The 15,510-nt window shown below is 34.4% G+C and overlaps 1 protein-coding gene across 1 annotated transcript in view; it reads left to right on the top strand.

Annotated features, from left to right (window-relative positions):
- The window catches only part of BMPR2 (bone morphogenetic protein receptor type 2), a 135,285-nt gene that overhangs the window by 94,251 nt on the left and 25,524 nt on the right, over positions 1–15,510 (top strand). Inside the window, exons 4-8 of the mRNA XM_019726836.3 lie at positions 7,574–7,684; positions 8,462–8,553; positions 10,366–10,596; positions 11,300–11,414; positions 15,310–15,470. Coding sequence (XP_019582395.2) covers positions 7,574–7,684; positions 8,462–8,553; positions 10,366–10,596; positions 11,300–11,414; positions 15,310–15,470 — 710 coding nt within the window. The remainder of the gene's footprint in view (positions 1–7,573; positions 7,685–8,461; positions 8,554–10,365; positions 10,597–11,299; positions 11,415–15,309; positions 15,471–15,510) is intronic.

Genomic DNA, 15,510 nt, shown 5'->3' on the forward strand with positions numbered 1-15,510 from the left:
AATGATACAGTACCAGCACCAGTTGTTCTAAACTCCGATGGCCTCATCACTGCCCCAGGTTTTCTGTCAATTTACTTCCCTACTCTCACTGTCTAAGGAGTGGAATTTGTAGGAACTGAGCAAACATTTATGGACAGTTTGGGTGAGAATAATCAATGCTGATCTGATGGAGACACTATTCATTTTACTCCCCTTTCATGGAAGACCAGATGTGCATGTTTAGAAGGTCCCTCTTAAAGAATTGTCAAATAAGGTACAGTAGGTACTTTGTGAGGTTAGGGGATAAAGGAACAGCCTGGGAACTCTTGAAGAGATGAATCTCAAGGATTCCAATCGTTACAGATACAGGTTTCGTCTGCTGTCCGAAGCAGAGCATTCCTATGAAATTATTTTGTAAGCCAAAATGGTGTAAAGGAGAGGCAATTACCTTAGGACGCATCTTGCTGCCAACAGATGCACAAAATAAATCGAGATAAAAAGCACAGATGTTCACAGTCACAGTTCAAAGCTATGGCAGCTTGATACTAAGATACTGAGTGTAGTTCCTGCAGCAAAAGCTTGGCAGTGCTCGGGTTGCGAGCTGTCTCTCTGATGGCTCGCTGCAAAAGAAACGTTGAATGCTATTTTTTGCTTTCCTCCTTTTTTTGTAAGAGTGAAAATCCTCTTCAGATTTCTTTGGTTAGCGAAAACAGGTACTCGTGTAGATCTTTTGTAAAAAATGGTGTGGCATAAAGTGAACTTTCAGAGAGTGGGGGAATACCTGCAGTGTTAAGGATGGTTTCTGAAAGTGCTAATTTCATAAAGCCCTTTTTAGTATGCCTATTTCCCTCTATCCTATCTCTCAATCTCCACGCTTTTCTTTCTGCTCTGTTCCTAACCTAGAGTGCATCTTTGATTAACTCTGGCTTTCTTGGTTGCTAGCTACTACTGCCTCTGCTGCCAAAAAATTAGCAACAGCAAGAGGATGTGCAGCCTTTTCATTTGTCTGCTTTGTTTAATATTTTTCTCTTTCCAACAAAACTGGACACTTTAAAAGTACTAAATAGAACTGAAACACCAAATGTATACCTTTCAGGAATGTTTCTGTGATGCTTCATAGGGATTACCCTACAGTGATCTTTTAATTATAATTATAATAAGTCCTAGACTCATTACAGGGGAAAATAACTGTATTTGTTATATAGAAAAGCAACCCTGAATGAATTTCATCTGTACACAACAGCATGGTTAAATCTTCAAAACATATTATTGAACAAAGAAACAAGGCACAAAACGCTGGAAGATAAATAACTTCCATTTTTATAGTTAAATTATTTCATGGTCATTTTCTGAGAACAAGGTGTGTATTGTGAATTTAGAAGTATCATTTGTAGACCAGTTAGGAAAATTGAGTAGGGATCTCTGAGTGATTTGATTCTTAGGTTTGATTCTGTATTGTGAGAATTTTTATGTGGTTTTGTTTTAAATAACGAATATTGAAGTGATTAGATTTCCATTTTTCTAATGTTAATTTAGGCCCAAATTCACTTTTCTTACTCAATGAGGCTTTTGGGATCTTGATTGGTGCTTTCTAAGAAGTTTTAAGTGATTATTTTCAAAACTGTTACATGGAGTAATAATACCTTTTGGTTTAGTCTATGTATAAAGCTGAAAAATAAATTCTGATCCGAATAGAGGCAATTAATGCTTGGTAGAATTATACCAAAAACATTTTGAGAACATATTTAATGGTGTTTTCATTATACTTTTAATGGATTTTTAAAAAAATGTAGCAAGTCTGCAGATTAATCTTTATCTTCTTTTTTCTTGCATTTATTAAAAATTCTTAATCTATTTACTTAAATGCTATTTTTTCCACTTACTTAATGACTTTATTCCAATGAAATGTAATTAACTGTTTTAATTCTTTAATTAAAGAAATAAGTTAAGAAAGATAGGCATTGGCTGTCTTTCCTATTTTCTTTTCAAACCTTTTTTGTTTATTTGTTTAATTCAGATTGTTTTTCTTTCTCTCTCCCTTAGTTTTCCACTATTCCTTTTATAATTTAGCCATAAAATGCCTGGACTCAGCAAAGTATGGATTGTTTTTGTTTATTGTTATTTGTCGTGTTTGTTTCTTACAAACTAAGTCTATTCACAATGATTAAGGCAAGTTAAATTTAAAATAGTCTTAAATAATCAGTGTCAAATACCAACTTGGAAAAAAAAATCAAGAAATCTGCCTCCTCTCAACTTGTTTTTAGGACATTAAACATAAACATTAATCTGATTATGATTACTGTATAGTTGCCATTCTAAACATATTAAACCAACATTGTTTATTCCTTACAAAAATATTTGTTCAAAACATTGAGCTGCCTAATGTATCATTACAGAAATGTTTAGCGATCTGAATTATTTTGTAAGGAATTAATTTAACTGATTGATCACATTAACTGTTTTGATTTTATATGCTTTTCTCTGCTTTTATGAAAAGTACATTGCTTTAAAAAAATGTTAAAAACAACCTAATCCCTAAATTTGCCTTTTCATACAGAGTTGTAAAAGATTTAGGAACCAACATAACCACCAGCGTTATATTTAAGATTTCCTTTGTTGCTTGCTGCACATGTAACAATGTTGTTCTTTCTTTGACACAGACCCAGACAAAGGCTGAGTGTAGCAAGGAAGCAGACAGCACGCCTCCAGTAGTGGCCCCTGCCTGGCTCCAGGCTTTGTAAACAGAAACATCCCAGGCTCCAATGAGGCAGACAGGGGTTCCCTGTCTGTTCTGCATTCAGGAAGCACTTGCTTGTACAATCCTAGCCACTGCACGCAGGCATACATAGCAGTGTTTACATTTGGCTGAGTATTGAACTGAGAAAGCTAATAGGGAGGAAGAAGAGGATTTATTAGGGCTAGGGGAACAAGACAATTTCAGGTATAGCATAAATATATAAAAAGAAAAAAAGGATTAAAAAACAAACAAAAGCACTATTCTGTTAAAGGCCTCTTATTGCACACATATGTGAGTACACATGCTGAAATATTTTTCCTGGCAGTTTTTCAGGGATTTCATATTTTTAGACCATGGGACATATCCTAGAAAGTTTTCCATTTGAGATATTTAACTATTAGCATGGTTTTTAACATGTTTAAAAAATCTATTTAATACTTTTTTCATCCTCTCTATTAAATGAATTAATCATTTCTATTTCAGATTTTGGGTTAATGAATATTTTATGTAAATATGTTGCCGTTTGTAAATTTGATAATAAAGGCAAAGAGAATGCTGAGCCTTCAATAAACATTAGAAGACTCACACAGAATTTTGGAATTAGAAGGACTTTAAAAGTCACCTAGTATAACCACTTCTTTAAAAAATAATTTAATGTATTTTAATAGCAAAGTTATAGGAATAGCATAGAAAACAAACATTAAAAATGTACTTGCATACAGGAAAACTCAGAACAGTACAGTGAATGGACAGAATTTATGATAAAAATTCTAGAAATACCACTTAGTTGCTGTCATTAAGAAATTTACTTGTTTTTAAAATACCCAGACGCGGGCATTGTTCAGAAACATTTAACTGGTTTGTTTATAATTGTTATAAAGCTGAACTCTTGAAACTTGTTCATTGAAACATTTTGACTTGCATTAACGCTCTATGTCCCCTCATTTATATTAAAAATTCACATACAAATAAAAATGGAAAAAACTGTCAATACCTGATTTCTGTTCTCTATTTTTCCCCTCACAATCATATATTTGGGTAGGTACCTTTTTACCATATGGGGAAAAATTGTCTAACATTCAGAACTACCAATAACAAGAAGAGAAAAAGAATTTTTTTGGAGAATGCAGTTTTTCCCATCAGAGGGGACTCTCTCAAGCACATGTGTGGCATCCTAGTTGAATGTCTTTTGGCATCATTGTACGCATTTGGCATGGATAGCACACAGGCTGGTGTCTTCAAAAAAGGCCAGCCAGACAGGCCTCACCTGCCCCCTGCAAAGCACCAATAGCTGCACTATGGGAGAGCAGATCTGTTTTTGACATCTTGAGCAATTTCTCACACCAAATGCTGTTTGGGAAATCAATTTCAGTGGATTTCTGATAATGTCTAATTTCATGGACTGCCGCAGTACCAGGCCTGTAACTGAGATTTCTTCACTACAAGTAGCCACAAATAGACACTACAAAATTTTTGTATTAAAACTCATAATGTTTTAGAAAAGTCCCTTCATCTTTTAGTCTGTTTTCTTACACTTTACATTCACTTATAACAAGTTAGGCCATCTGTTTTTAAAGCCCAAACTAGATTAAAAAAACAACAAACAAACATTAAGGCAAGCACATTGACAACATCACAAAGAGCTAGCAGACAAAGGATAAGGTGGAAACATTGGAAATCAGTTGCAATCATTTAAAAACACTTAATGGTCTGAGAATTCCTCAGATGCCCTAGAGTATCACCACAGATTGCTATTCAAAATTATGTCCCCAGTCACATAGAAAAAAAAATTTACTCCAATATATTTAGTTTAAGAAGGAATGAAAAATGTATACTGTATTTCATATAATACAGAATTAACCATGTTAAAGCTTGACATTCTGTATATTCACAGTGCTGTGCAATAATCACCTCAATCTAGTTCCAAAACATTTTCATCACCCAAAAGGAGACTGCATACCTAATGAGCATCACTACAGATTTTCCCATCACCCAGCCTCTGGTAACCAATCTGCTTTCTGTCTCTTTGAATTTGCCTATGCTGGATATTTCATATAAATGGAATCATAGAATATGTGACCTTTAGTGTATCCAGTGTATGGGTAAACCACATTTTGTTTATTCATTTGTCAGTTTATGAACACTTGTGTTGTTTCCACTTTTAGCTATTGTGGTTAGTGATGCCAAGAACATTCCTATAGAAGTTTTTGTTTGAACACTTGGTTTCAGTTCTTTTGGGTATATGCCTAGGAGTGGAATTGCTGGGTCTCAGGTAATTCTATATTTAACTTTTTGAGTAACTTCCAAAACGTTTATTACTGCAGCTGCACCATTTACATTCCCACCAGGAATATACAAGAGTTCTATTTTCTCCACATCCTTGCCAACACTTTTTATTTATTTATTTGTGTGTGTGTGTGTGTGTGTGTGTGTGTGTGTGTGTGTGTGTTGAAATTATAGCCATCCTAGTGTGTGAGAGGTGATGCCTAGTGACAAAATGAGTTTTTATACGCAGCTTTCTTCCTATAGCTTATTCTATATGTTAAAAGTAGGTACAGTGATCAATATGGTAAAGTCTATAAAAATCCATTAAATGTCCTGCAAGTTAAAAGAGCATTACAGTGCTTCAACAGATCCTTCAATAGAAATATTGTTTTGACATTTTAATATTCATGTGCTTGACTTGAATGAGACAGATACATTCATTTAGAACAGGAATGTCCATCTGAGGAACTCTTTGCCATAGAAGCTTCTGACATTGCCATGGAGGCTTCTCGTTTGATACAACATATAATTATAATGTCCAAAGTGAGAAACACTTAAAATACAATATGCTTGATTTTGATTGAGTGTAAATAATGATTAAATAAGGATTTTAGCAGTTACCAAGCCCAGCCTCTGGTCATTATTACCAACTACTGCATTAATACCTCTAGTTAAAAAAAAAAGATGAACAGCTATTTCATAGGGTGACTCATTCCATTTTAGACAGTACTTTTTGTAAGCCGTGAGTTCTTCTGTATGCTGAGCTAATAAAAACCGCTGTCTGTGAACACACTAATTGGATCTTGTTATTCTGTAGCTTCAAGTCATTTTTCCACATGAAGACAGCTATCATATGCTCTCAAATTTTCTCCTTTAACATACCGCACAGCTCTAGTTTTTTCTACCCATCACATTTCAGAGTTCTCATACTTTTATGTCTTCTGGATGTACTCCCTTTGTGGACATCCATCCTAAAAGTTGTTTCTCTAGACTTGATTTGATCCATAGAATGGAACTAACACATGAAATGAATTACATGCTCATGATAGGCCTGTGATTTCGATATGTGTGTTCCCTTTCTGCAAGTATATAAACAGGCTCAGGCAGGTGAAGAAATTTTTCGAAGGTCATACAGTAAGTAGAAGAACTGAGATACAAGTCCAGTTCAGATTTAACTGCCTGCAAAGCCATGCTCTTTTCATCAATAATGGTAATATCAGTTTTGATAAACATAACTACCATTTATTGCATAGATAATGTATACTCAAGACTGTACTAAGTACTTAGACTCCCATCTAAGCCTCACAGAGATTTGTGAGGTAGAGAGTACTATTTCTATAAATGGGAGCATTGAAGATCAGAAAAGTCAAAAAACTTACTAAAAGCCATAGAGAGAGTGATGTTAACTCTTAAAACCAAATGTGATTCCAAAGATTGTTGTCTTATACTTATATCACACTATTCTGTCTATGCTGTTCCATGATAAGTTGATATTTTAATAATCAGGAGCATAACTAACAGGTGTTTCAGTGTTAAATCTATATAAGATAATCTGTATGATGAAATATACAATTTGCTGTTATCACAAATTTATTATTATGTTTATTTCCTTTGATGTAAAAACATTGCTGATTTCACTATATAGTGATACAGACTTTCTGTCAGTATATAACAAAATACTGAAAAAAAAGGATAACCATATTTAAAAAATTTTTGTTCAATTACAGTTGACACACAATATTTTATTAATTTCAGGTATACAGCATAGTGGTTAGACATTTATATAATTTATGAAGTGATCCCCCTGGTAAGTCGAGTACCCCCTAACACCATACATAGTTATTACAGTATTATTGACTATATTCCTTATGCTGTACTTTACATCCCCATGACTATTTTGTAACTGCCAATTTATACTTAATCCCTTCACATTTTTCATCCAGTCTCCCAAGCCCTCTCCCATCTGGCAACCATCAATTTGTTGTCTGTATCTATCTTTGAGTTTATGTTTTGTTCATTTATTTTGCTTTTTAGACTCCACATGTAAGTGAAAGTATATGGTATTTGCCTTTCTCTGTCTGACTTATTTCACTTAGCATAATACCTTCGAGGTCCATCCATGTTGTCGCAAATGGTGAGATTGCATTCTTTTTTTATGACTGAGTAATATTCTATCGTATATATGTACCACATCTTCTTTTTCCCCCCTTTCTTCCTCCTGTCCCCCACCCCCACATTCCAGTTCAAGCCGTTGTTTCTCAGTCTAGTTGTGTAGGACACAGCTCCCTGGCCCATGCTGGTATTATGAGCCTTGCGCTGCCCCCCAGCTGAGGCAGTCGGTCGCCAGCCAGCCACTCATGGCAGCACACAGCAGCCTGCGGCAGAGCATGCCAACCGCTGGCAGCCCAGCTCCAGGGAGAGCTGTTGTTCACAATCTTAGCTGTAGAGGACGCAGCTCACTGGCCCATGTGGGAATCGAACTGGTGACCTCAGCATTAGGAGCACGGCGCTCCAACCACCTGAGCCACCGGGCCCAGGCCAGCCCACATCTTCTTTAAGGATAACTGCATTTTAAAATTCGTTTTCTTTTAGGTCCACCTCATTCATTTAACCGAGATGAGACAATAATCATTGCTTTGGCATCAGTCTCTGTATTAGCTGTTTTGATAGTTGCCTTATGCTTCGGATACAGGATGCTGACAGGTAAAAATACCACTTTTTATCCTATTGTTTATTAAACATGCCATTTAATCAAAATTTATTTTCTCCTTTAAAAATCTCCATGCTAAAAAAAATCTCTGTGCTACAGTAGCTCCCATCTTCTGTTTTAACAAACTTTTTTCCACTAGTTTTTATGAAGTTTCAAACATACAAAATACATATCACCTACCTTCAGTGATTACCAAATCTGTGTATCATCTATAACCCACTCACTATACCCTTCTGTGCCACTGGATTATTTTGAAGAAATCACAGATAACATTCATTTATTTATAAATACTTTAGTACTATATAACCACAATATATATAACCACAAATATATAACCACAATACCATTTTCACATCTTACAAAAAAAGAACAGTAATTCCTCAGTATCACCAAATGTTCAGTTGGTTCTAATAAATTCAGGGTGATGAGCATTTTAGGAAATCATTTTTGACTTGAATAACTTATTTATTAACTTGAATAACTTTAATAAAACTATCTTTAATGTTTGGCAGTATTTCTTAAGGTTTTACACTAGGTCTGTTGCTGCAGTCATCTGCCAGAATTCAGCTTTATGTTATTCATCATTCATCTTTGTTTATAGATGATTCCTAGTTTAGTTAATAGTTTTACTTCTATTTACATCAGGCGTAAGTCTTGCTATCTACCCTTCGGTAGCTTTTCTTTTTAACAGTAATATAATACAATGTGTAATAAAGATCTTCATTTTAAGAGAAGCACACATTAATAACTTCTTTTCCCTGTTCCTATAGGAGACCGTAAACAAGGTCTTCACAGTATGAACATGATGGAGGCAGCAGCATCAGAGCCCTCTCTTGACCTAGATAATCTGAAACTGTTGGAGGTAAGATTGCTCTTAGATTATGGACCATTCTTTCTGCCCCATAATCTGAGACAGTGTCTTCATTCGCTCACTAAATCATTCATTCATTTATTCTACCAGCATTTATTGAGTATCAGTTTAGTGCCAAGGCCTATTCTAGGCACTGAGAATGTAGACGAACAATATAGATATCTCTGGAGTTTTATAGTCTAGTGGGAGAGAGTCTACAAATAGGTAAATGAATGTATATTATGTCAAGTAGTAGTAAGTGCTATGGAGAAAAGTAAAACAGATAAGGCGATAAGAAAGTTATGGAAAGGGGGTTGTTAAAGAAAGTATATTTAGAAAGAAAATGACCTTTGAATACAGACTTGAACAGAGTATGGGAATAAAGATATGTGAAATGCTGAGAAGAATGTGCCAGGCAAGGAATCCATAGTAGGTGCCAAATAAATATTCTTTGTGTGTGAATATATTCTATTTTTCATAGGTACATACAACTATTATACATTCCATAGAATTTAATTTTCATTTGGTAATTTCTCAGAACCTATGTTGAAAGTTTTATTGTGATCAATAGGATAAATAAACTATGATCTCCAAACCAGAGAATGTTAAATAATAGATATGGTAGATTTAAATATATAAAATATTTTAAGAACCTTCCATTTGGGAGAAAAATATAACAAAGTTAAAAGCCAAATGCAAAATAAGTATTTCAACACAGAAACAAAGAATTGAAAAAGAGTTAGTATAAATCAACATAAAAGAAATAATCCATAAAAAATGGACAAAAGAGATGAACTGCCAATTCACAGAAGAAGTAAGTGTGGCTAATAAATGTATAATAAGATGTCCAAGTTACTTACATTAAAAAAATTACTAATTAAAACCATAGGCTTTCATCCTAGACTGAGTAAAATAAACACTCCCGAGCATTGCTGATTTAATATGTATTGTTACCTTTCTAAAGGGCAGTTTACCTGTTTCTTAAATTTTAACCTAGAAATAGTGAATGAAATATAACAAATGTCCTGAAATAAGTGGTGGTAAGTGCCTAACCTGTTTTCAGTAAAAAGTGAGAGAAATCCCCAGAGACCAAAAATGAAGATAACAGGTTACATTTTGCTGGTTCTTTGTGTATTGAGCATTTTTTTATTGTATCCTGGATATTGTGAGTGTTATATTGTGGAGACCCTGTGTTATTTAGCTTCTTCTGAAGTGTGTTCATTTTCAATGTTTGTTTTAGTATGCAGTTGTCTTGGTTGGACATACTGCAGACTCGTCGGGTTTAGTTGGAATTTGTCCCATGCATTCACTGGGTTCCCCACTCTTTGACTCTCCATTCTGGAATTCTCCCCTCACTTTCCAGCAACCTTGGTTGCGCCAAATTCTGCCCTCTGGTTCTTGGGGCCAGAAACATTATGGATTTTCTACTGCATTTTTAGCTCCACTGCACAGTGCTGATTTCTGACTGCTCTCAGGCGAAAAGCTATAAAAATGGGTAGCTCATCCTGTACCATTCCTTTCTTCTAAGTGTTGACTCCCCTCAGACTCTACCTCTTTTTGTTCATTCTCTAGCACTTTTAGATTTTTTTTTTTTACAATTTTGTTCAGAGTTTATAGTTGCTATTTGTGGGAGGCCTGAGTCTAGTAGGAGCTTCCTGAGCCATACAAGATGTGGATTTTATTAGTTCCTTGATAATGCAGTAATTTAAACTTTAAGCAATAGAGAGCTGTAACACACATATAGACTTACACTTTATTTAGTAAATTTGATTGTTCAGTTGTGATATGAATTAAAACCTTGCTTTCTTCAAAACAAATTTGCAGCTGATTGGCCGGGGTCGATATGGAGCAGTATACAAAGGTTCCTTAGATGAGCGTCCAGTTGCTGTAAAAGTGTTTTCATTTGCAAACCGTCAGAATTTTATCAATGAGAAGAACATTTACAGAGTGCCTTTGATGGAACATGACAACATTGCTCGCTTCATAGTTGGAGATGAGAGAGTCACAGCAGATGGACGCATGGAGTATTTGCTTGTGATGGAATATTATCCCAATGTAAGTTCTTCATAAAAAATAAACTGACATTTATATGAGCAGTCAGTCAGGTGTTCAAGAGGACCACTGTTATGTAGAACATTACTGGTTTGCAAACTGGTTCCTAGGGGTCTACAATGAGATAAAATCTTACACCAGAAGGTGAATCAGCTAAGTCACTAGTTAACCATTTAATCCCCCCACTGACTTTCTTGATGAAGGAAGCAGTGCTTTGATTAACATTCATTCTGGTGCAAACTCCTTATCCCAACAATCCCTGGGTGGTACTAAATACTTTGTGGATGAGCAGTTTGAGTAGCACTGACACATACATGTTTACAAAACCTCCTGTTTTCTGCTTGTAAAACATAACAATGTAATTTGTGTTTGTGCGAATAAGAGATAACAGTATAAAGAAGGAGTCTAAAGACGTTTTTTCTGCCTTAATTTGATAAATCAAAGTGTTTAAAATGAAATAGCCCTTCATAATTTTTAATATTGGAAAAATAAAAATTGATAATGTTTAAATTCTTTTTTCCATGTCTCTACCCACAGAAATGTCTCACCAACTCTTTCGAGATTCTGAAATGTCATAATTCTTTAGATCTCCATGGAATCCTAACCTATACAAATCCTTTATAAGGCTGCTCATTTACCTTCTCAAGTAAATTAATTCCACCCCTTTCTTTCTTTTTTTTGTGTGAATATTACTTCCTCTATATAGGGATCTCTATGCAAGTATCTGAGTCTCCATACAAGTGACTGGGTAAGCTCTTGCCGTCTGGCTCATTCTGTGACTAGAGGACTGGCTTATCTTCATACAGAATTACCACGAGGAGGTAAGAGACAATGAGTAGAAGATGAATGACACTCATCTGGAGACAGAATTAACAAAGGGAATTTTTATTCATATCTTCAAAGTAAAAGTATATTTTATATTATAGCAGATTCATTATTAGCCAGATGTTTGAAAGATCTGACATGAGAAATGTATTTGAAATGTGACAGGAAGGATAAAAAAAAAAAACTTGAAGACTCTAGAGGGATCGTGGATACCACTGAGTATTTGATTAAATCTTCTCTTAAGGTCATACTTTATTTAAATTTTTTTTTTCAGTTACAGTTGACATTCAACATTATATTAGTTATAGGTGTATAGCATACTGGGTAGACATTTCTATAACTTAAGAAGTGATCCCCTTCATGTGGGCATACTTTAAAAAGTGTTCTTTTGATTCTAGGGCTTCTAAGGCCTTTTTAAGTTCATCTATTCGTTTAAGAACCTCTTAGCTAGGCTTTATTATATTTTCATTGTATTTCTTTTGCTTATTTACCTGAATTGCAATGCATTATCACTTCTTTAGTTTTAATTTCACATGGATCTTTATTCCATAGGTAGGTTGGACTTTAGTATAAAACTCAAATGTATCTTTTTATAAGTGTGTCTCTTAGCTAGAATTAGGTTTGGTCAAATCTTTCAGGAGGAAAAAAATAAAGGCTTCAATAAGAATGAAATGTTTTTTCTTTCCCATGTAAGAATCTAGACAGAGACAGTCAAAATTTGTTTGGCAGCACCAGGATCCTATATTGCTTCTCCATTATGTTTTATATATGGCTTATATTTTCAAGGCCACTCATTGGTTATTATGCTACATTCTAATAAACAGAGAAAAGGAAGGAGCAATTGCCCCCTTCTGCCTTTAGAAGTCCCAGTCTGATGCTTACGTTTTGTTTCCCAGAATTTAGTTCACGCTTAGCTGCCATACTTAGTTGCAGGGGATGCTGAGAATATTGTTGTGTTTTGTTTTAGCTGGGTGGACTGCTGCTCAAATAATACTGAGTTCTGTTACTAAGTAGGAAGACAAAAATGCATGGTGGGGAATCAGTTTTTGCCAGTGTTTCAGAACAGCGTGATTATGTTCCTTGCCATAACTGCAGTTTTCTTTAGCTTTTATGTACAATACATTTTTGCTAGTTGTTCATAGCATCTCTTTAATAGATTTGCTTTCTTACTTTGTTTCAAAATATACCTCAGATCACAGTCACCTCTAAATTAGCTTTGCTGTGAAGATCTGTCTTTGTGCTTTCTCAGGCTTTCATCCCTTACAGTGTTTTCCTGTCATAACTGTTGTCCAGAACATTGTTCTTTTTAGTTTCTCTGACCTCTGTAGTGAAGAGAATCCTTAATGTATCAATTTCTTAGATCTTTGTTCCATTGTGGAATAGCACGCATCATCTTTTCTAGCTGCTGCTTCATATATAAATAATTTCTCCTGAATAATTTATCAGTTCATTTATCTTGACATCTTGTTTTTCCTGAATGTAGAATTGACCAGTGTTATTACCTATGTCAGCAACTTGATGCACTCACTTTAGTGCTTTAGCACATTAACCATTTGGACTGTGTTTCCTTACTCTTAAATATTATTATAACTCCCTTAAAGAGCTGGCTTAGCACAGAATTTAAAATATCATCCTAATCCCGCTTGTCAAGGCTTGCGTAATTCAGCAAGGTTTCAACTTAAACATTGGTTGAAAAGAATAATTGCCATCAAATATGATTTTTATTTATATACAGATATTACTCTTAAACATTACTTAATATTTTCACTAGTTAACCTTTTTTAAAATGAGTATATATATGCTATTTCAAAAAAAAAACCCATAAGTATAGTGGCTGTTTGAACTTACTGTTTTACCTATTTTAATATTCCAACTATACTATGCTGTTTCAAAACATTTAAAATGTCATCTCACTTTTTTTCAGAGAACTCTGTTCTTCCCAGTGTCTGCATATATAACTTTGCTGTTTAGCATAGAAATTTTGTAATTGAACCTGTTTATTTATTTGTAATTGGTTTTCGTATGAATTTTTTCCTAATGAATTTTTATTACCACACACAAAAAAATCTAACAAAGAAAAAACATATACAGATCACTCAAAACTAACCATAATATTGTTATTAACTAGTTTATGTATATCCTTCTATGTTCTTTGATTGCTCTTGTGCTTGTTCTCTCTCTCTCTCTCTCTCTCCCTCCCCACAGAGAGACTCTTTTTCATTAAGGTTTTATTTTTGTACCATAGTTAATATTATGTCCTGCTTTCCTCTGAGATACTTGCCTGGTGTGCAGTGCTGTTGCCCAGGGAAAAATCATTGTATGTTCTGTTCCTTTCTCTGCACCCTCTACCCCTGAAATAAAAAAGGTTAAAATGAATACTGAGGAGATCTTTAAAGGGAAAAGAAGTCTCAAAAGGACAGTTTGTAGTTTTACCCTTTGCATTGGCAATGAATCCTATCTTGTCTCTTCTTTTCTCTTCTTTTCCCTTGTTTTCTCCTTTGTTCCCGCCCTCTCCTTTTCTTTTCATTTCTTTTTTATTTTAATAGTGGCAGGAAGACTACCTAATTTTCTCCTCTGGCTATATCGATTCCTTGCACATTCTCCTCCCCTTTATTAACCTGGTTTCCCTAATGTGTGAGATCTTTTAAGTATTGATTTGGTATTAGTACACAAACATTTTCCAATGTCTTTATAAATTTTCTTATATAAATATCAGCTTGAGATTATACCATGTATACTGGTGGTGGTGGTGGTGTATGCAGAATAAGAAATGTAGCTCTTTTAGGGGTCGAGTTAAGCCATGTTAGTACGAATTTTAGAAGGGAGCTAGGAAATGGGAAGGTGAGAAAAGGAGAAAAATAAACTCTTAGATAAAGACATTTGGTAACTATTATTTTTTTCTTTCAGTGGTGCTGTTGCTTTTTTTTTTTAATATCAAAGGAACCATTATCTTCTGTCTTTAGTTTCATTGTTGGTGACAGTGCAGTCTAGTATTAATGAGAGTAAAACATGTAAACACTGAGTCTATTTCTGTGTAAATACTCGTATAAACACTCAATAAACACCTTGACTTTGATCAGAATGCTGAATTTCTTTGTATATCTAGGGAGTTATTTTAAATTTTAGAAATTTTTTTTCATTTTGAAAGCTATGGTCTTAATATAAATTTATATATGGTTTCCTTCTAGAGAGGAAAAAAATAGGTGGAGTTTTTGATGAGAGGCTTAGATTAGATACATTCTTTCAGTCAGCCAGCATTTACTCTGTGCCAAGCCTTTTGAATTCAGGTAAAACATGTTCTATCTACCTTCATGGAATATTTAGTCAAGTGATACTATTCCAGACCATTGTAAGATTATTTCTAGTTTGATTTGAAACACTGAGGTGGGCTTAGAGACATGGCTAAACCTAGGGCAGAACTGACGGTCAGTCACAGGTTTGAGCGTTTAGCCATAGAAGAGTGTAACATATGCATACACATTTTGGAACCATGTCCGTTTTTTATTGATACTTGTTTTGGATACCGTGACATTTTTTTGTTTATACCAAATATTCCCCTTTCTGTTGCCTCCTTTTGCTATCCTAAAATGAAGAGAGAAAAAAAAATTGTGTTAAAATTAGAAGCAACAGCATGTTGACTATTAGTTGCAGCAGAAGTTTAAAGCTTAATTAAGTATACATTCAACAGGAGTTGTATTGTAAAATATAGTGAAAATAATGATGATTTTTGAGTTGAAATTTTGATTTCTTATGTCTTTTTGTTATTAAATTATTAATGGGCAGAAAATAACACTATCTTTTATATTTATGTAGTCCCTATTACTTGCATGCTCATTTCATGTCCAATAGTGCTATTTAAGTATTAATAAATATTTGAAATTATCCAAACAGATCATTATAAACCTGCAATTTCCCATCGAGATTTAAACAGCAGAAATGTCCTGGTGAAAAATGATGGAACCTGTGTTATTAGTGACTTTGGGTTGTCCATGAGGTTGACTGGAAACAGACTGGTGCGTCCAGGGGAAGAAGATAATGCAGCCATAAGTGAGGTGAGTGTATACAAAAGGTATCACTCTGGCATACTTTGAA

The sequence above is a fragment of the Rhinolophus sinicus genome, chromosome 17 (assembly GCF_057876585.1).
Source record: "Rhinolophus sinicus isolate RSI-liver-muscle chromosome 17, RSI-T2T, whole genome shotgun sequence".
NCBI lineage: Eukaryota > Metazoa > Chordata > Mammalia > Chiroptera > Rhinolophidae > Rhinolophus > Rhinolophus sinicus.